General features: G+C 37.1%; 1 protein-coding gene across 1 annotated transcript in view; it reads left to right on the forward strand.

Annotated features, from left to right (window-relative positions):
* LOC124233816 (thrombospondin type-1 domain-containing protein 7B) overlaps positions 1 to 21,886 on the forward strand; it is a 674,290-nt gene that overhangs the window by 563,043 nt on the left and 89,361 nt on the right. The window contains exon 15 of the mRNA XM_046651040.1: positions 3,894 to 3,899. Within this exon, the coding sequence (XP_046506996.1) occupies positions 3,894 to 3,899 (6 nt within the window). The remainder of the gene's footprint in view (positions 1 to 3,893; positions 3,900 to 21,886) is intronic.

The raw sequence follows: 21,886 nt of genomic DNA on the forward strand, positions 1-21,886 counted from the left end.
TAGCATTTCTCAGTGAACATCTAAAATAAGCTGAAAAGCATATTGCTTATGATCATATCAGATAACTTTCATATAAAAGCCATATAATAGCATATTCTTTCATGTGATCCCACATTAAAATAGAGAGAGTGACTGCATATGGTATGCCTTGGTTTAATTATAATATTTCAAAAAATAGATATTCCATTTATATATCCTCCTAGAATTGAAATTTGCTTTGGTCTATTGAAAGCCTCTTTAACTATCCATTCATAAAAATCTCTATTTTTCCAATTTTTTCTAAGCTATATTTCAAATATTCTTTAGCATTTTATTTAACTTTATGGTGTGTAGCTCTGTAAAAAGTTGTGAATACAGATAATACTATGGAAAATATTTAATATGTAAAACTTGATAACAAATCTTTCATTTTTACTTATGGTTAATATTTCAAATTCACATTTCCCTTGGTAAGCATTCATTATTTATATAAGTCTGTACCATTTCTCTTCATTCTTGTTAATACATCTGGCTGAAAACTCATTATTCGTGGAAAAGTAGAGGAGGTCTGTGCAGGAACACACATGGAAAAAAAAGAAAGATGTTCATATCTCCTAGAAAGCTGCCTAAATTACTATTTATATTAATTGTCCTTAATATTTAATTTCAGGTAATGAATAAATCAGATTGCATGAAAATGGAATTCTAACATCTATCCCTATATCTTTAAGGGTAATGACCTCATTGACTGCATATAATATAGTATAGCTTTGAATTATCTCTTTAGCAACTTTTCTTATTCTGTAGTTATCAACCCTCTCAGTCCATGCTTAAGACATTATACCAGGTGCCTAATGTATAAAGTGGTGATTATAAATGGAATTAGTCGTTATTTAGTACTTCCTATGTGCCAAATGCTAGGATACAGCTAAGAGCAAGACAGTCAAAAGCTCTGCTTTGATGAAGCTCAAATGTTAGTGAAGGAAATAGATTGCAAAGAAGTAAATATATAAGTAAATAGTTACAGATAATGATGGATAGTGTGAAGAAAATAAACAAGGATAGGAGGAGAGAATGATCAGGAAAAAGATTTCTTTGAGATGGTGACATCAGAGCCTAGTCAAGAATGAGGTGAAAAGGGAAGCTGTAGTGCCTGAAGAAAGAATCTTATAGCCAGAGGGACAGACCTGGAAGCAGGCACTCACTTTCTTCTCTGGGGAACAGCGAGGGTGGTGTGGCTGGAGTGAAATGAGCTACAGGGAGAGTTGGAGATAATTTTAGAGAAATAGGCAGGGTGGGGTTACTTAGGGCTCAGTGGGCCATGAGTAAGAGAACCATGGGTTTGGTTCTAAGGGTGATAGGAGCCCCTGCAGGGTTTTGAGTAGTCAAGTGAATTGGTCTGAACTTGTCTGATGTATGTGCTATGGATATCAGTCTCAAAACAGACTCAGACTGCATCTAGGGAGCTAGAGCATAGGTATAAAAAGCTGTCTGTTGGGGCCAGCCCAGTGGCGCAGTGGTTAAGTTCGCATGCTCCGCTTCAGCGGCCTAGGGTTCGCCAGTTCAGATCCCAGGCATGAACCTACCCACTGCTTATCAAGCCATGCTGTGGCAGGTGTCCCACATATGAAATAGAGGAAGATGGGCACAGATGTTAGATCAGGACTAATCTTCCTCAAAAAAATAAAAATAAAAAAGCTGTCTGTTGAGCCTCAGGGATTCAAGGGAGTGTGGAGGCACAGATTTGTGGAAATTTAGGGTATGAGGAAGTAAGACCTGAACTGAGCTTTAAAGAAAGAATAGTATTTAGACATGTGAAAATGGAATTGGTCCAATGGGAAAGTTAAACAGTTTCTATTTAGGTACATTAAAGTTCACATAATAATAGTATTTGAAAGTAGAAATAGCCTTTGATAGTAGAAATAGCAGTTTGAGTAAAGCCAAAGAGAAAACTTAAGGCTGCATATAGAAGTATAAGTGGTTGAAATATCTTAAAGAAGTTTGCTCAAGAAGACTAAAGATTAATCCTATCCCAAAATTATATATTTTAACCGGAGATTAAATAATTATGGCACCAAGATTTTTAAAAAGACAGAAAAAGGAAAAGTAATGTATGTAATTTCTGAAAAACAACTTAGTTTCTTAAAGTATAGTCAAATTCCCATATCTAATATGATTTTACTGCTTTGGAAAACTTCTTCACTATGTATCCTGAGAATTAACAAAGAGGTGCTTTTGATTGCTTTTATTTATTACCCTGTAGAAATTTAACCATTTCTATCGAAGAAATAACTTATTATTATGCATTGAGAGAATTTTTGGCCTTTATTGTTAATAATGCATTCATTATTTACACATATTTGTATCTATTTTCTGTCGAAGTGCAATGAGCCATAGTTAAATAGTTTTAGCAAACCTTGAGCCGTGGAGCTGTATTCCCAGAACACTACTAACTTTAACTTCAGAACAAGGCAAAAATGTAGGGTGTCTATAGAACAGGAATGAAACAAGCAATACACCAAAGTTTCTTTGTTCATTGGTCTAAATTCCATTCCATGGGCAATAATCATCAAGATCTGGTAGTAATATTAACGCAGCACATAAATCATACCCATAGATCTGATACTAATGTGCAATAAAATAATCATGGGAGCATTGTTCATTGTTCATTGATCACTTAACTGGGAGTTAATTATATCGAGCAATTATCATGAAACAGACATTTCTCTAATGTCAAGAATTTTCCTGAGTTTTTATCATTAAGTACTTTAATATTTTTATATTTCTATCTGAAGCCAAGGCTATTCTTTTTACTAGCCTATATAATTTATATCTGGCAAATGTATAAATTTAAATACTATTTTTGAAGTAGCGATAATAAGTCTGGCCACTTGTGAAGTTTGTGGAACCCTCTGAGCTCAGTGACTTCTGGTTGTAAATAACCATTATTTATAGATTGTGGTGATAATGGGTGTATTCAAATGAGATTAGAATTCCCAAGATGCAAGGTATATGGATGTTTAATTAACCTAACCAACTCAGTTTCTTTGAAACTATTTTTCTGTAAATTAAGATTTCTGATATATTACATAAAAGGGTAGAATTTGAATTCAAATTCAAATACATTTTGGATTTGGGTTATAATTCTCAGATCTATCTAAATATTTGTAATTGATACTGCCTTGAGACTATATTCATCCATTCATCTTTCTACGAGTATTTTTTGAAATATCTACTTTATGTCAGGCACTGGATAAGTATTAAGAATACAATGATGAGCAACAAAATGAAATGGCCCTGCCCTCAGGGAGCATATAATCTAGTTGTAGAGATGACAATAATTAAATAACCACTCAAGTGAGTTCAAAATTAAAATAGTGGTAAGATTAAGGAGTGAAGATATATGGAGGGAGGAGTACCCAGTAGAAACAAATGTCATGGAATTCACATTCGAAGAGTTAGTCTAGTCTCGGTGTGCTGTATCCTTCAAAAATGATTATTCTTATGTCTTTTTTTTTTTTGGCCATGATTAAAGCTGTAACGGTGATACCTCTTAGGGAGTTTGAGTTAAGCTTCAGAGATTTATTGTATTTCCTTAAGCCTTGTTTTAGCAATCAGCTCTCATAGCCAGAGGACAGCTAGAGAAAATCTGCTCAACTTTCTCATATCCATGAGTTCTTTATTCCCACACAATCACATGTTTGTTATTCACTTAGAGAGGGTATTTTGCTTGAGAATTGGGAGGGAAACATTCAAATTCTAGCTAAAACGTAAGCCATTAATTTTGAGTAACCAAGGGAAAGGATTTCTACTTTTTTTTTCAATTTTGCATTATAATAGCAGCTCAACTAATGCATATATAATTTTCTTTCCCTTCTGCTTGTCATGCACTGCCAACATGGACTTCTACAAAGGCTCAGGTTGGTGTTGCAATCTGTTTTGATCTTTACTGCTTTCATTTAGTGAAAAGAAGCTTTGATGTTTTTCTTCACAAATCAGCTTTTTTTCTCTTTGTAAATCTTGATCAAAACATTGTTCACACATGGAAGGAAAAATACTCCCATAGGAGAGTCAGTCTCTTATATGTTGCTGTTGAATGAATTCCTTTACGTCAGCAAAATGACTATTTCAGAAACCCAGAAAATTGATTTATATCTGCCTAAATTTGCCATGCCTGGCTTATTTATGATATGAAGAAAACAATGCTCTGAGATTTCAGAATCAGCAGAAATAGCAGGCTTTGAAAAGATTTCTGATATTAAATCTGCTCTCTACTTTCGGAGTATATTAGATAGCATTGTACATGATTTCTATAGCTACAAACTTAGTATTGAGAATTCCATACATAGCTTTCTATTGAGTTGCTGATTCTAGGATCACCAAATTCTTAGCAAATAGCATTCAGAATATCACAGTTTTCTCTCTCTGTCTCTCTCTTCTTATTTTTCTTAGGCATTAGTCTTTTTTCACGATTACATCAATATCTCATATAAATCCTAAGTTCTTTACTTTTATACTTTTAATAAATCCACATGTTTTTCTGTCTGCCCCAATTTTGTTTGAAATATTGTTGGTCATATAATGAATAAAAACATCAGTAATGTTTCAGAGGCTACCTCTATAGTAGACTAGAGTGATGTTTATGATGCCTTAGGGACCAGGAGCTAAGTACAGCTAAAGTGAGTTTGTCAGTCACAGGAGAATCCAGATTTTTTCATGGGCAAGGTTTTGCAAGGACTAACAAGGAAAAATAAAATGGCTAGGTTGTTTGGATTCCATACTCTGGGGAGCGTATAAAATGTGCAACTCCAGACCTGGATGATCAATAGTCTTCTGTCGATTGGAGGCGAAGTAGCAGACTTTCACATTCAAGGAATTTTGTGCTGTCATACCTCCTGTTGTGTCTAAACTTCATCTAAGTGTTCAAGTTGGCTTTTTCTGGTCATATAGTGTGTAAAATCATGGCATGATATTCTTAGGGTTGTCTCCCATTTCACGGTCTGGGCATCTATAAACAGCTTATGTAGAGGGTGATTTTGCTGAAATTATTCATTTCATATTTTTGTATTTGACTTTCAAGATTGTTATAATGATTTGTCAAGATGAATTCTTAAAGTCCTATAGAAACTTTTTTTTCTGAGTAAGAATAATAAATTTTGCTAAGAGGGCTATGTGCCATGCTGCACGGCCATGCAACCTGGTGGATTGTTTAAGCTTATTGACCCAAAATGTTTCATGTTGTTAACTTAAAGTCATTCCCTCTTTGTAGGTTGAAGATGGTGGACATTCTCCTCCTAGTTCATGACATATTTCTTTCTAAATAACCAATCTTTCATCTTATTGATTAGTATATTTTATTTTATTTAACTTTACACAAAAAAAGGATCCCATTTGAAATTTTCCTCTAAAACTTGGTCATACAATCTTAAAACTGAAAAATTAAAAGTTTAATATAGATTTATAATGTGTTACATAAAATGGACTGTGAAGTGTAGAGAAAGGGTAAGCAAATATAACGTTGTAGGCAATAAGATCTCTGTCATAACTACTCAGCTCTAACACAGTAGCACAAAAGCAGCCATAGACAATACATACATGAATGAGAGTGGCTGTGACTCAGTAAAACTTGATTTAAAGGAATAGACAATGTCAGCAAAAATAGTGGAGAAGCTCTCCCAAAATCCTTTCCTGCATAATAGCAAGAGGAACACTGGCAAAAAATTGTCTAAATCAAGTTTCTCAGAACTCTTTAAATTAATCAAAGACATGCAGTGACCAGAAGAGTGTTTATCCAAGAAAAATGGCTGAATCTCAGGAGTGAAAGCTTTATTGCATTTCAGCTTAATTTATTTCCATGTTCTCAACCCTAGCTCCACAGTAGCTTGACAGAAGCTACCTAAAATTGTGTTAAAACATCAGCAATCTCACAGCCACTGGAGAGGGCTAAACAGGGTGAAAGCTCCTTCAAAGTCCTATTCTTGAAGAATTGTCATTATTTGATTGCCTGGTAGTTCCCTGGAAGACCCCTCTCACAAGGATGTCTTTGTTTGACCTGATCAGAATTGACCCAGGATGAGCAGCTTTTTCCTTGGGGATATTGGTCCAAAATAGAGACAATTGCTTAACTTGCAGCTAACTGAGACTAGCTACCAGTTGAGGCAAACAACAGGATAAGAAAAAGCTTACAAGGAAAAGCTAGGGAACAAGATGTCCACAGGGGTTTGAAAAACTCTGACATGTTCCTAGGCTGTACACATACTCAGGAAAACCCTGACAAGACCCTCTTGCCTCAGGCTAACCTTGAGGCTCTGTGCAAGCAGAAACGAAAGTAAAAGTAGAGTTGTAATTTGCCTGGCTGAACGTTGGATGTGTCCCCCGACACACACATAGAGCCCCTCATTGAAGACTGGGAGAGTTGTTGGTGCCAGGCATTAAAGGGAATCTCTGTCAGATCGTTAGACAGAGACATCACTAGACATGAAAAACAACACAAACTTCACAGAATTAGTTTTAAAAAGTCATTAAACAAACAAAACAATAGCAACAATAACAAATAGAAACAACAACAAATGCTGGAGAGAGGGAAAAATATGGTCTCCAGAGTTGCTATGTTATATTATTTTAAGTGTCCAGTTTTCAACAAAAAAATTGTGAGACATACAGAGAAAAAAGAAAATACGGTCGATAGGTAGGACACAGTCAATAGAAACTGTTTCTGAGGAAGCCAAGATGTTGGATTACCAGACAAAAATTTCAATCAGCTATTTAAACTATGTTTAAAATATTTAAACATATAAAAAAACTCTTAAAGGTAGAAAAAAAAAACTGAAGGAAAAACTACTTTAAAAATAACTAAAGGAAAGTATAAGAATGATATCAAACCAAATAGAGAATATCAATTACAAGATAGAAAGGAAGAACCAAATAGATATTCTACGGTTAAAAAGTACAACAACTGAAATAAAAAAAAAAAAAAATTACTAGAGGACCTGAACAGTAGATTGGAGGAGGCAGAAAAAACAATCAGTTAACTGGAAGAAATGTCAGTTGAGATTTTCCAGTCTGAGGAATAAAAGATCAAAGAATGAAGAAAAATGAATAGAGACTCAGAAATCTGTGGAACATTATCAAGTATACAAACATATCATAATGAAGGTCCCAGAAGAAGAGGAGAGATGAAAAGAGACAGAATGAATCTTTGAAGAAACAAGGGCCATAACTTCCTAAATTTGATGAAAAACATTAATCTGTTTTTCTCAACAAAACTCAACAAACTCCATGCAGGCTAAACTCAAAGACATCTACACCTAGACACATCATAATAAAAAATGCCAAAGTCATACACAAAAAGAGAATCTTGAAAGCAGCAAGAGAGAAGTGACTTATCATACATGTGATCATCAATATCAGGATTAACAGCTCACTTCTCCTTAGATACTATTGTGACTAGATAGCAGTGGGAAGATATATTCAAAGTGCCGGGAGAAAAAAGATTCAACTGAGAATTCTATATCCAGTAAAAGCATTCTTCAAAAATGAAGGAGAAATTAAGAAACTCCCAAGTAAACATAAAGAATTCATTGCTAGTTCACTGGCCCTACACAAAATACTAAATGGAATCCTTCAGGCTTCAATGAAAGGACACTAGACAATAATTCAAATCTACATGAAAAAATAAAGAGTAACAGTAAAGGTAAGCTAAATACGTAAGTACAGAACACTCCACCCAATAACAGCAGAATACATGTTCCTCTCAATTGCACGTGGATCATCCTCCAGGATAGTCCATATGTTAGGACATATAATAGTCTCAATAAACATAAATGGATTGAAATCATACAAGTGAGTCAAGGGAACCAAAATAGTCAAAACAATCTTGAAAATGAATAACAAATTTGAGGGCTCACTCTTTGCAATTTCAAAACTTACTACAAAGCTACAATAATCAAAAATATGTTGTACATAAGGATAGGCCTATATATCATTTGAATAGACCTGAGAATCTGGAAATAAACTCATGCATTTATGATAATTGACTTTTGACAAGGGTGCTGTACTAGTGCCCTATTGCTGCTGTAATAACTTATTACAAATTTAGTGACTTAAAACAACATGAATTTATTATCTTGCAGTCCTGGTGGTAAAAAGTCCAAAGTAAGTCTCATAGGTGTCAGCAGGACTAGTTTCTTCTGGAAGCCTCAGGGGAGAATCTGTGCCTTGCTTCTTTCAGCTTTTAGAGGCTGCCAGTATTTGTGGCTACATCACTCTAATCTCTGCTTCATTTTCACATGTCTTTCTGTATCTGACCTTTCTATGATCCTCTTATAAGGGTCCTTTTAATTACATCTGGCTCACCTGGACAATCCAGGATACCTTACTATCACAAGATCCTAACCACATCTGCAGAGCCCCTTTTGCTAAATAAAGTAATATTCACAGGTTCCAGGGACTAGGATGTGGATATCTTTGTGAGGCCATTGTTAAACTTAACACAGGGTATCAGGGCAATTTAATGACGAGAGAATAGTCTTTTCAACAAATGGTACTTGGATAAGTGGATACCCACATTCAGAGAATGAATCTGAACCACTTTTTTAAAGCATATAAAAAATTTATTCAAAATGGATCAAAGGTTGAAATGTAAGGGCTAAAACTATAAAACTCTTAAAAGAAAACATCGGTGCAAATCTTTGTGATCTTGGATTAGGCAAAGGATACCTAAGGCTTAAACAACTCAAGAAAGAAAAGAAGGTTAATTAGGGCCAGACCAGGGACATAGTGGTTGGGTTCGCACACTCTGCTTTGGCAGCCTGAAGCTCATGGGTTTGGATCCTGGGCGCAGACCTACGCACTGCTCATCAAGCCATGCTGTGGCAACATCCCACATATAAAATAGAGGAAGAATGGCACGGATGTTAGCTCAACAACAATCTTCCTCAAGCAAAAAGAGGAAGGTTGGCAGCAGATATTAGCTCAGGGCCAATCTTCCTCCCACAAAAAAAACAATAAAGAGATAAATTGGACCTCCTCAAAATTAAAAATGTTTGCAATTTAAAGGACATAATCAAGAAGTGCAAACACAATCCACAGAATGGGAGAAAATACTTGCAAATCATATATCTGATAATGATCTAGTATCTAGGATATATAAAGAAATCTTATGGCTTAAAATTAGGAAGAAAACCCAATTAATCAATGGGCACAGTCCTTGAATAGATGTTTTTCCAAAGAAGATAGAAAGATGGCCAATAAGCACATGAAAAGATGCTCAGATGCTAACATTATTAGACATTAGGGAAATACAAATCAAAACCACAATGAGCTATCACTTCACACCCACTAAGGCACCTATAATCAAAAAGACAGACGATAAGTGTTGACAAAATTGTAGAGTAATTGTAATCCTAATGCATTGTTGATAGAAATGTAAAATATTGGAGCCACTTTGGAAAACTCTTGGATAGTTTCCCAAAAGGGTAAACATAGAGTTTCCACATGGCCCAGCAATTCCATTCCTTAGGTATATAACCAAGAGAATTGAAAACATATAACCATAGAAAAACTTGCGCACAAATGTTCATAGCAGAATTGTTCATAAGAGCCAAAAGGCGGAAACCATCCAAATGTCCATCAACGCGAAGAATGGATAAACAAATTTGGTATCTCCATACAGTTGAATATCACTCAGCCATAAACATTAATGAAGTACTTATTCATGCTACAACATGGATGAACTTTGAAAATATTATGCTAACTGAAAGTAACCAAACACAAAAGGCCATATCTTATATGATTCCGTTTATATGAAGTGTACAGAACAGGCAAATCCATAGAGGCAGAAATAGATTAGTGTTTGATTGCCAGGGGCAAGAGGAAGGAGAGAATGGGTAGTGACTGTTAATGGGATAGGGTTTCTTTGGGGGATAATGAAAATATTATGAAATCAGAGATAGTGGTTATAGTTGCACAACTTTGCAACTATACTAAAAATCACTGGGCTGTACACCTTAAAAGAGTGAGTTTTCTGATATGTAAATTACATTTCATTTTTTAAAAAGGAAAGAAATACATGGCAGCCCAAATTTGGCCATGAGCCATAGTTTGCCAACACTTATACAAGATTAAAGGATTCATGTCCTCTTTATTTATCTAGTGTCTAAGGAGATTCTGAGCCTTACACATTAGAGCATAGTAAATAGCTGATGAATTAATGCTGAGTAAACAAGTACAAGAGATTTAGCTGCAACTGTTAAAAGCTCCAACTGTTTAAAGATATGGCTGTAACTGTTATCAGATGGCATATCTTTAATGATGAATAATTTTCATGATACTCATACTCTCTTTTCTTTCTCTTCTTCATCTATACCTTATATTCTACCTTCTATGTAGTAAGTGATCCCTAAATTGTTAATGGTTTTTAATTATCTTTCAGCATAGGACACTTTATATGTCTTAGCTATAAAATTAAAGACTTTTCCTTATTAAGAGGAATCATTTCATGCTCCAGAGAAATGTCAGAAATTGACGTGACTATGGAATTGTAAATACTCCCTTGTATCTTTATCAGACGTAATAGTGCTCTTTTTGGGATGACTCAGGTTGTTTTGCTGGCTTAGCTGTAAATGATTGTGCCTCTCTTTTTCTCGGCAATGTGTTAGGTGCTGTGGAGGATGAGAAAGCATAAAATTTCAAGGCTTTTGTCTATGTCTTTCGATCTGTCACCTCTCCCAAGTTTTAAAGGGTGCAGTGTTAGCAACTCTTCAAAGTTTATTAGGTTAATCCACATGGTAGTGCAGATGTATTTTTGATGACAAAAACAATGCAGTTGGAATAGATGATGACAGAGTTTACTCTCAGCTCCAAAATTTCTTCACTTGCATGCCTCAGTGCTAATCATACTCAAAACAAATGTTACTTATTATAGTGAACCCTCTCAAAGTTTCTAAAGCTCCAATTCCATTGCTGTACGTCTCTTGAAAGTAACTATTAATGTCAGGTTATGAAGACAAAAGCTAGACCCTGAGAGTCCCTTAGGTGAGCTGCCAGGAAATCAATGGCAGAACCTGAAACAAAACCCCTTTCTCACAGCTTCCTTCATACTCCTCTGCTCACTAGACCACAGATAATCTTTCACTCGGTATAAAGGATAGCTTCACCCGTCACTGAAATGAAGCCACCCCCAAAGAGGACCGCATTATCAATTTAATAGGATCCAACCAAGGAATCCAATAATGGAGGACAGGAATCCAATACAAGTAAAGTACTTGATGCTGCCCATCTCCTAAATTGCTCTACGCATGCCATTTTATCAATCCAAACCAGTGCAATTCCTGCTAAGGAAGAATATTTTAATAGACCCCCAAGTGAGATGCCAGCTCAAATCTAGAACCATAAGTCCTATACTTCTAGAGTTCAGTTAAGTTCAACATGCATTTATTATGAGCCTATCATCCGCCCAGCATATGCCTCATGCTATGTTCAACATGAGATGTGCAAGATATTGTCCCCCTCTTCTGAGAGATCCAGTTGTCACTGTGAGCCTGACTCTCTCATGCCAGCAGGGTCTGCCTTCAGTTAGCCATGGTGAATGTTACCACCTTGAATATTACCTGTCTTCAAGGGAAGAAAAAGTCAATCCTTTTAGAAGCTTGTATTTTTCTTAATTCAAGACATCCATAATTGGGATGGGGAACTGGGGTAATACTGTGCAATAACTAGCATCTATATTCAGAGAAATCAGAAATGAGAATTTTGAATTCATATAAATCTAAGAAATGTCAGAAAGATTCTGTCAATTCACTTGGATACCTACTTTCAAATCTTGCGACCAGAGTACAATTACAAGCAATTAGATTTGAATTATTGATGCATAATACTAAAATTCCTGTAAAGTTAATTACAAAGAAGACAAAACTTTAAGCTTCAGGTGACAGCAGCATCATGGTTTGGTCTAGATATGCTTTTCAGGAAGCATGCTTGGAGAATATTTCTGCACTCATTCATTCATTATTTATGCCAGTAGACATCTATTGAGCATGGAGTATAAAACCAGGGACATGACACATCACATTCTTTTCTTTTTCTTTCTTTTCTTCTTCTTCTTCTTCTTTTTTTTTTTTTTTTTTTTGGTAGGGTTGGGGGATGGTTGTTTGCAGAAAAAGTGATTTCTGGAATTCCTAGTTCTTGATAAATATCTCAGAAAGGCTGTCGTTGGTTGCACACACACATGTATCTATGTTTTAACTTTTTATCAAGGCCAAGTTTGTAGAAACTTGCCTACTTTACGTAAACAGGTTAATTGATCATTCTGTCACACATTTTAAGAGCTTCATTGTCAAATTTTTCAAATAAGTTGAGTTTTGCAGGTACCCAGGAATGGGTTTATTACTTGTGTATAGTTAATATTTGTTCTTGTTAGATGTGACTTCTGCCTTACCACCAGCTGTCTTTCCTTTGGTCAAAATAAAGTTTTCTAAAAGTGAAGTCAGGTACAGGTTTAAGGTCTGCCTTAAACTATCATTTTCTCTCAGCAATCATCTTCTATTTTTATTTTTGCAAAGAGCCAAAAAGGTCTATATCAGACTTTATCTCTTCTTCAGTGTCTGCCTCAGAGGAAGAATGTTTCCAACAAAATACTCTTTATTCCATAAAGCAGCAGCTTTCAATTAGTCCCTAATAAGAGTCTTTGACTGATGAAATTAGGGTGGAAATCGGAGCCAAGATCCCAATTTATCACCATGTAAGTGAATGGCAGGGATTCCATTATCTAATCAATCTTGCCTCTCATTCCTCCAAAGGTCAGGCTGTGCCATCCTTGGTTATAAAACATCACTTGTGGCTCTATGTTTCACTTTAACTTTGTCCGTGACACATCAGGTTTGTGGGAGGACTCACACTAAGAGTTCGTATTTTAAAAAGCCATTTTGTGCTGTGGCTGGCCTTGTATTTTAACAAGGAAGACTATTACAGCACAGTGCAGCCTGAGAACTGCTTCCTTACACGTTCATCTACAGAAGAGGAAAAGGATCACAGTGTGTGTGTAACACATAACAGCTTTGGGCAAAAAGTCTCCTTAGGGATATTTTATAATAATTATTTTTATTTTTCTCTTTTGTCCCAAACTATAAGGAATTAATAATTATGTCTGTTTTTTCTTGCATGAAAAGATACAGTGATCTCCTCCTCCCGTCCTGCCTGCTATCATAAGAGCATTAGAAATTAGCCAAATTAGGAAGGGATATTGCAGACTGCAATTTTCATGTTTTTCTTCTTTTTAAATTGGTCTTGCTAGACAGAATAATGGCCATGTTTAATGGCTCCTTCTGTTGTCCTGTTCTCTGTAACTTCCTGATTGACTGGAATAAGTGACGTGAGAACTCTGATGCATTTCAGAGTGGAAAATGTTTGTTTGTGGTAATGATTAAGAGATGTAGCATGGTGGGCCCAGAGTTCTCATTGCATGAAAAGAAACATGTGAAAAGGCATTTCTTACCAATTACGAGGCTTTCCTTTTAAATGTGGTCCTGAAAGCCAGTTTTGTGCTTGTCTACTGTGAATATTGGTAAGTTCTGAACAAACCTTCTAAAGACTAGATTGCTTTTCAAGTCATACATGGCATCAGATTTATCCCAGCTAAGCCAACGGAAGATGAAATAAGTTGGTAAATATGTTAGGAAGAAGTTTTCTTGGCAAATACCCTAGAATTTCTGCTGCTCTGTTCATTAGCAGAACTCCTCAGGATTCAGGGCTCTTGGGAAGCTGATGCCTTGTCTTTTTCTTCACAATCCTCTTGGTGAAAAAGGGGAAGCTTTAATGTGCTGCTAGGTTCTAGAATATGCAGATCTTCCTTGACTTACAGTGGGCTTACATCTTGATAAGCCCATCGTAAGCTGAAAATATCTTAAGGCAAAAATGCATTTTATACACCTAATCCACCGAACTTTATCGCTTAGCCTCGCCTACATTAAATGTGCTCAGAACACTGACGTTAGCCTACAGTTGGGCAAAATCATCTCACACAAAGCCTATTTTATAATGAAGTCTTGAATGTCTCATGTAGTTTATTGAATACTATACTGAAAGTGAAAAACAGAATGGTTGGATGGGGACAGAATGGTTGTAAGTGTATCCATCTTTTACTCTGTGATCACGTGGCTGAGTGGGAGCTGCTGGTCGCTGCCGCTGCCCAGCATCAGGAGAGAGTATCTGACTGCATATCGCTATCCAGGGAAAGTACCAAAATTCAAAATTCGAAGTATGATTTCTACGGAATGCATATCGCTTTCGCACCGTTGTAAAGTTGAAAAATCGTTAAATTGAACCATCGTAAGTCAGGGACCGTCTGTACTAATCCTAAATGATTCCAAAAAGTAGCACAGATGTTTGGGTTATCTTTTTCATTTTCACTACCAAATGTTGGTGTCTCTTCTTCCTTGTTATTTGGGAGCTTTGTGAAAATAGCAGTTATGATGATCGTTATTCCATGACTATAACCTCATACTGAGACGCCATTTCCGCCTGTCTCAGCACGGTCACACTTTCATCTCCCTCTCATTCAAGATGACTTATGTTCCCCAAACTTTGTTTGGAATATCTCTCTTGATATGAATCTGACGTTTTCATGGCTTCCATTGTATACAAATAAAATTCTACCTCATCACTTTTTCCCGTTTACTTACCCCAGCTGGCTACAGTTTCCAGGCTTCATCCCGTGTGTACCCTGGCCCTTGTATACAGTTCATAAGACTTATGTTTTGATTTCAGTTTGTTTACTTGATTGCTTGACACATCTCCTATCCAAAGTAGTTCATATTAGATTAATCCTAACTAGGGCTACTTGTCCTTACGCATTTGTATTCAGTAGGAGCACAGGATTTCTCTGTCTAAAGAGTGTGCAACTTGGATTATACTTCTTTTTTATACAAACATGTTTTTATAATCCAAACTGTATTGATTTCCTAGGCATGCACCCATAGGCTTCTTGAATTCATTGAGTGAAGAGATAGTTGCATGTATCCTAGAGTATAGGGATAACAAGATGCTCTCAAATGCAAGAATAAGTGGGAGCTGCCCAAGAGCCTTTCTCAGCAAAGGACAATAAGGAAAGTAAAGGTTTTTCCCCAAAGCCTTCTTTTCCATTTGACACTTACATAATGAATTGCAAGCCTTGGGCCTAAACTCCTCCTTCCTTTTTTGATAAACCCCAAACAGTTGCATGTTCCCTTCTGATTTGCTTACCCTTAGGACACCGGTTTCTGAGAACTATCTGTTCACCTCTGCTTTAGCATTGCTGTATGTGCACAACTTGTAAACTTTTGTTACCTGCCATACAGCAAAATAATCTCCATTTCAGACTCTCTTTTCTATTGCAACAGAGAAAGAAAGCTTTCCTTTCTCACCTGATTTCTGGTGGTCATATTCTGGAACCCAGACTCACTCCATCTGTCTGTCTGTATCCATCTACATATCTATTTATGTATCTATCTATCTGTCTAATCTTTGCACCAGACTCCTAGGCAATATCTCACAGATAGCAAGGACAAAAGTGTTTTGTGTTCTCATCAGGTTTTCTTGATGCAATATAACTTTCTCTAAGACACATGCCTGCTTTTTAAAATTGTATAAAATTTTATTGTGGTAAGACACTTAACATGAGATCTACCCTCTTAACAGATTTTTAAGTGTGTAATGCAGTATTTGTTATCCATAGGCACAGTGTTGTAGAGCAGATCTCTAGAACTTATTCATCTTGCACAACTGAAATTTTCTACCCACTGGTTAGCATCTCTCCATTTCCCACTCCCTCAGTCCCTGACAACAACCATTCTATTCTTGCTTCATGAGTTTGTCTAGTTAAGATACCTCATATAAGTGTATTCATGCAGTATTTGTCCTTCGTTGCTTGGCTTATTTCACATAATGTTCTCAAGGTTCGTCCATAACCTCTTTTCTAAAGGGCTATGAGTTCGGGTCTTCCAGAGTCTTCTGGAAGTATCAATCATAGTTGGCATGGGATTGCTTTTTTTCATTTCAGTTTGACTGATAACTGCAATCTGTTCTATGAAAATCCAAAGGACCACCATGACAATAGTACCTGGCATGCTGTGAGCAGTCTACAACATCCCATCTGATTTCTTGCCATAACACAGCATGACAGTGGGCGGCATCTCCCAGGGTAGTGGAGAAGGCAGTCCAGACTCTGCAGTGAGTTTCCCTCTCTCATTATATTTGTTATGATTGTTACATAGAGCTGTGGCACAGAGTGTGGGCCTTATAGTTCAGCTTGCCCTAAGTTGCCTATGTCAATATGCTCCCTTAGTTCTGTAACGCACACCAGGCACAGAGGGAGTCCAATCAGGGCTCATGTGTATGTGTGTGGGTCAGTGCTTTACTGTAGAATATCATGCACTTTATAGGATCTGCACAACAATAATTTACGTTGCTGATTGTCCCTTACCATGCAGTTCACTGTAAGACTATGGTTTAGATTTCATAGTCATTGAAATGCCACACAACAAGACAAGTAAGTCTGCTATAGGGGAAATAATATTATGCGTTAAAAAAACCTAAGGCATTTCTACTGGTTTGCCATTATAAATAATCTAAACTATATCAGCACAGACAACTGAGCTTTAATCATGGCCTTTTAGATGAGAGCTTTGTGTCTCTCCTCTGTTAAATACCCTCTGTAGTGTTTGGGCTGTGGATGACATCCTTGAAGGAGGCAGAAAACATGGGGAAGGGGAGGAAGTACACGTATGGCTTGGGGAGACTCTTACTCAGGCTCAGTAGCCACCCTCAACCCATCCCCCACCCCTACCATGGGAAGGAAAATAGGACTGTGTGGATGATAGAGATGGTTTAGCTGTGCATGGATGTTGGTCTTCATTTTGATGACTCTGTGCTTAAAAGCTCATCAGTGATATTCACGCTGGAGGGAAGGGGTTAAGTGCCGAAGACCATTAGAAAATAAAAGGTAAAGAATCTGGGGTTTAGAACTTCTCAGTAAAAAATATTCTTCAATATTTACTTTTAGAAAAGGACTTATTTGTGCAACATATCTTTTATCGAAATATAAACAGTCATGTGATTTTAGGGTATAGCCTCTTTGTTAGTCTTTCTTCTCTTCTTCTTCTTTTCTTTTTTTTGCTATTTCTTCTCTTCTTTACATGTAAAGGCAGGGGTTCCCTGAGTTTTTGATATGTGAACCTTGTGCTCTTAGTCAGCATGGATTGAGAAACTCTCTAGCAATTTCAGATTCATCAGTGCTTTCAAATGAAATTAAAACTTCATTAATCACATCGCCTACCTTCATTTGACAAGTGGTGGTACCAACATGTTTGAGATTGTATGATTCATTGAGACTACAGACGCCCTTTGATTTGGGAATGTGTTCATGGGCCCCTTGTAATAATGCTGCCGGTCTCAGGGTCTACACATCCAGCTCGGAAACCACTGTTCTTAGGAGATCGGGAACTTAGCTACCAACGTATTATTCTAATAAACTTCCCTTTGGCTTTAAAGTTCAACAATTTACTTGTCAATAAATTTTGCAGATAAAGCTCACTTTGCATTATTAGGTTCATGTTTAGATTTTTTAATGTCAAAATTGAAAAGAAAACGTATAATGCATATTTAAAGCCAATGGTTAATCTCACACACCAGGCATGATGTTAAGCTCAGGGCATTCTGAGGAAGTCTTTTCAGTTGCTGTATAGCTAAAGAAGATAGTGTGTCAAAACATCCTGGAAGAGGAGGGCAGCCAGGCCTCAGATTTGAGCATGTGGGCTAAAACTGACAATTACCTGTACACCTGAGTATGGATCACTGGACTCCAGATCGCCAGAAAAACCTGACTCTAAATGCTGCCCAGTTGAGCAACTTATAGCACAAAATGAGAAACATAATGATTTTTCCACAGATACCAATTTAAAAACATTTGTGGATATTGTTTAAGCCACAGTCTTCACACAAAGAAGTGCAACCATCTAAAAGACATAGGCCGGCTCTTACTTTGCACTTGGATGTTAGTTTTCTGAGACGCTTTTTTGATTTTTGAAATTGTGAAAGGAGACCCTATACCCGAAGAGTAAGGATGAGTTGTTTAGGCAATATTTTTTTTCTGTATAAAGTAATAAGCATCATCTACATATAGACATCTTTGAAAATCCTGATCTTGGTTTTTCTTTTTCAGGAATTTACAAATATTAGCATTCTCTTCATCCGTGGAAAGATATTCTCAGAGCATGGTGATGTGCCGGGACAAGCTAAACAGGCAGAGCCTGTGCACTATTGGCATCATCAGAGTGGGATTCTCAAATAATCTCATTTGAGTACCAGCATAGCCATTTATAAGCCATAAATGACTAACATTGCTTCTTCAAATTGTAGTTATTTTTACCTGTAAATAGGGATCATACCAACCTCGTCTAATTCAAATGATTGTAATGATTGAGACCTAAAATATAGAATATCTTATATAAGCTATAAAGTTTTACACAACATTATTGTGGTATCACTCATGACCAGGGACTATTGACGGACACATTGTAAAGCATGTGGGTGCCATTGTGTGAGGACAATGTGCATATATTCATTGTGTACAAACAGATATAAATACATGACTAACAAAAATGGAAGCAAAAGGTGATTTGTGTAAATGTGATACTCCCCAGTCAGTCAGACAAGTCATAACGGAGGAGAGCATAACTTAGTTGCTGATTGAATAAGAAAATGCAGCAGAATTTGCTAAGTTGAGGGAGGGCATAGCCCAGAGGACATTTCTGAAGGAAAAGCGTGAGCCCTGGAGGAGGAAAGAGAGGAAGCATAAACAAGTAGAGAGGGGCTGAGAGGAAAGTTCTTTGAATTAAGAGATGAGGATCCTAGACATGATCAGAGGCAAATTTGTACATCTTATGTTAAGGGCTCACAACATTTTTTTTTTTTTTTTTGCTAGGAAAGAGTCACCCTGAGGTAACATTTGTTGCCAATCTTCTTCACTTTTTTTTTTACTCCCCAAAATCCCAGCACATAGTTGTATATTCTAGTTGTAAGTCCTTCTAGTTCTTCTATGTGAGCTGCCACCACAGCATGGCTACTGACAGACAAGTGGTGTGGTTCCGTACCTGGGAACTGAACCCAGGCTGCTAGAGCAGAGCATGCTGAGCTTTAACTACTAGGCCATCAGGGCTGGCTTGGGACTCACAAAACTTGAGGAGAAGTGAACCCATAATGCTTTATTGATCTCACCACTTCTGGAGACCAATTCCTCTCACATTCCAATGGGACAGACCCTGGCTGTGACTTGCAGGGACCGCTGGTCCTGGACTGACCTTTGAACTGATTTCCAAGTTCTACTAAGTGGCCACAGTACCCAGCTTGGAGGTCTCAAGCCTGAAGATTTTACCTGAGTCTTGACTGGCAGCTTCACGGAGGAAAGAGTTATTACTACAGAAAATTGGAAGCCATGAATTTTCCTGTCTTTGTTTTTGTTTTACTGTGGTTCTTGTTGGATTGTTTGCTTTATTTGAGCTTTTGAACCCTAAGAGTGATATGCAATAATGACATCCACTGAGCCCTAATGAGACCCAGCTTCCAAGTTTATACCAAGGAAGTCAGTCTGTAGTTAGAGAGTGATATCAGAAAACAGTATTTAATTAAATTGATCAATTACAACGAGCACAGGCTTATTTAATAAATATTAAAAGACTGACTCAATGAATGAGTTTATGATATGACTCTGGAACTAGCAAAATTATAAAAACACAATTCCCCAATGAAGAAGTAACAAATAGGACTCATTACTAGGAAAATGAAATGTTACCTCTCTCAGAGGATTTAGATTTTTCAGTGGCATTTTTTTAGCATCTATGGCCCTATTAAACCCTGTTATTTTCTTCCTAATTTGTGCCATTTAGAAATGATTTTCATTTAACTTTCCCACGGCTCATTTCTTTTCTTCAGAACATTTCCATATGATTCCCTGATAAAGTCCATGCTTTAACACATTTCCATTATAAAACTATAATAAGCACCAAGTAAATATGAAATAGCCAGAATGTAAAGGACTGACAGGAGAAGAAATTGGACATCTGGGTAGTTAATTTTTATTCTTGAATGCTACTGCCTTTTCGTCTCTCGTGGGTGTCTTTGATCTTCTAGGTAAGATTCCTTGCCTGATGGACAAGGACTCTAAAGAGACAATTCTCACATTCTTAAAGGACAGTCTTTCTTTCTCATAACAAAATCATCAGGCCTCACATTTTGATGACATAGTGATTGTTATTCTTCACCAAAGCCTCATAATGGAAAGAAAAGGTTTTCATTTTTGTTTCTTCTTATTGTCCTTTGGGCTTTGTAAAATATCCCTTACATGTTCCACTTAGTAGAGCTGTTTTTGCTAGAGAATTAAGTACAGGCCATTTAGCGACCTGAGCTCCCTCAAAAATTAGTTTCAATTCAACAAATACTTATTGAGCACCCCCACATCCCCCATCAGGTCTTGTGAAATAAAGACATCATGGAAACTTAGTCCCTGCCTGCCTAAGACTCAAGTTTTTTTCAAGTAGTCACATGAACAAATACTGATAGTCCAGGTCTGGCTTTGGTTAGGACCAGAAGCACATTTAGGTGTGGAGAGCGTAAATTGTGTTTCTGTGAGCATATTGCCTCAGTATTATTTAAGGTACAAAGTACAATCTTGTGTCGCTTAATGACAGGGTGTGTTCTAAGAAATATGTTGTTAGACGATTTTGTTGTGTGACCGTCATAGATTGTGCTTACATAAACCTCAATGGTATAGTCTACCACATACCTAGGCTATATGTTGCTAATCTTATGGGACCATTGTCATATATGTAGTCTGTCATTGAGTGAAATGTTGTAATGTGATGTGTGACTGTAGACATACGGTCATTAAGACAAGGTGAGAAAAATACCTAAAGTAGTATGAGAGAACAGGAGACATGTGGAGGAGTCAAGTTGATGATTTTATCGAATGTGTTTGCTCCACCAGCAACCCACAGTGTAGTGCTAACCACTACCACTGTCTCAGCTCCGTACATGTTCACCCTGACATTATAATCAAGCTACAAGTATGCTTAAAAGTGAGACTGTCACTGAGTACCAAAGACATGCCGACTAGAGTCATGGGAAAAATCTTGTGGAAGTGGTGGGGTTTACTTCGACTTTTGAGGAAGAGTAGGGATTTGTCAGCTATAAGTGATGATATAAGCAATATTAAAATGGAAGACACAGGGGCCAGCCCAGTGGCACGGTGGTTAAGTGCATTTGTTCTGCTTTGGCGCCCCGGGATTGGCCGGTTTGGATCCCGGGTATGGACATGGCACCGCTTGGCACACCATGCTGTGGCAGGCATCCCACATATAAAGTAGAAGAAGATGGGCACAGATGTTAGCTCAGAGCCAGTCTTCCTCAGCAAAAAGAGGAGGATTGGCAGTAGTTAGCTCAGGGCTGATCTTCTCCCCCCCACCAAAAAAAGGCAGACACATATGGGGAAAAAAATCAAGTAAATCCATGTGTCTGGAGAATCTTCTTTAAAAGGTGCTGCTTTTTACATCGTTAGTCAAGAAGGTGGGTTAATGTCTTCCTACATGGACCTGCTCCCTGTCTTCCAATAGCTTGTCATTGAGGTTAGCTACTCTGCTACAGGTGTGGCTCTCTGGAGCCATGAAGAGTAAAAATAGTAAACCAATATATGACCAGCGGTTCAAATGTGTCTCAGCAGTACATACAACTAAGCAGTTTTTCATTTTCCATCTGAGCTTTATATGGGAGGGAGGGTGGATATGTAAGCTCTGCTTAGTATCGACAGTTTTAGAAAAATCTGTCCATCTCAGAGACGAGATCCCATCCATCCACTCTCAGATTCATGCATGAGGTGTGGGAA

The sequence above is a fragment of the Equus quagga genome, unplaced genomic scaffold (assembly GCF_021613505.1).
Source record: "Equus quagga isolate Etosha38 unplaced genomic scaffold, UCLA_HA_Equagga_1.0 251_RagTag, whole genome shotgun sequence".
NCBI classification, from domain to species: domain Eukaryota; kingdom Metazoa; phylum Chordata; class Mammalia; order Perissodactyla; family Equidae; genus Equus; species Equus quagga.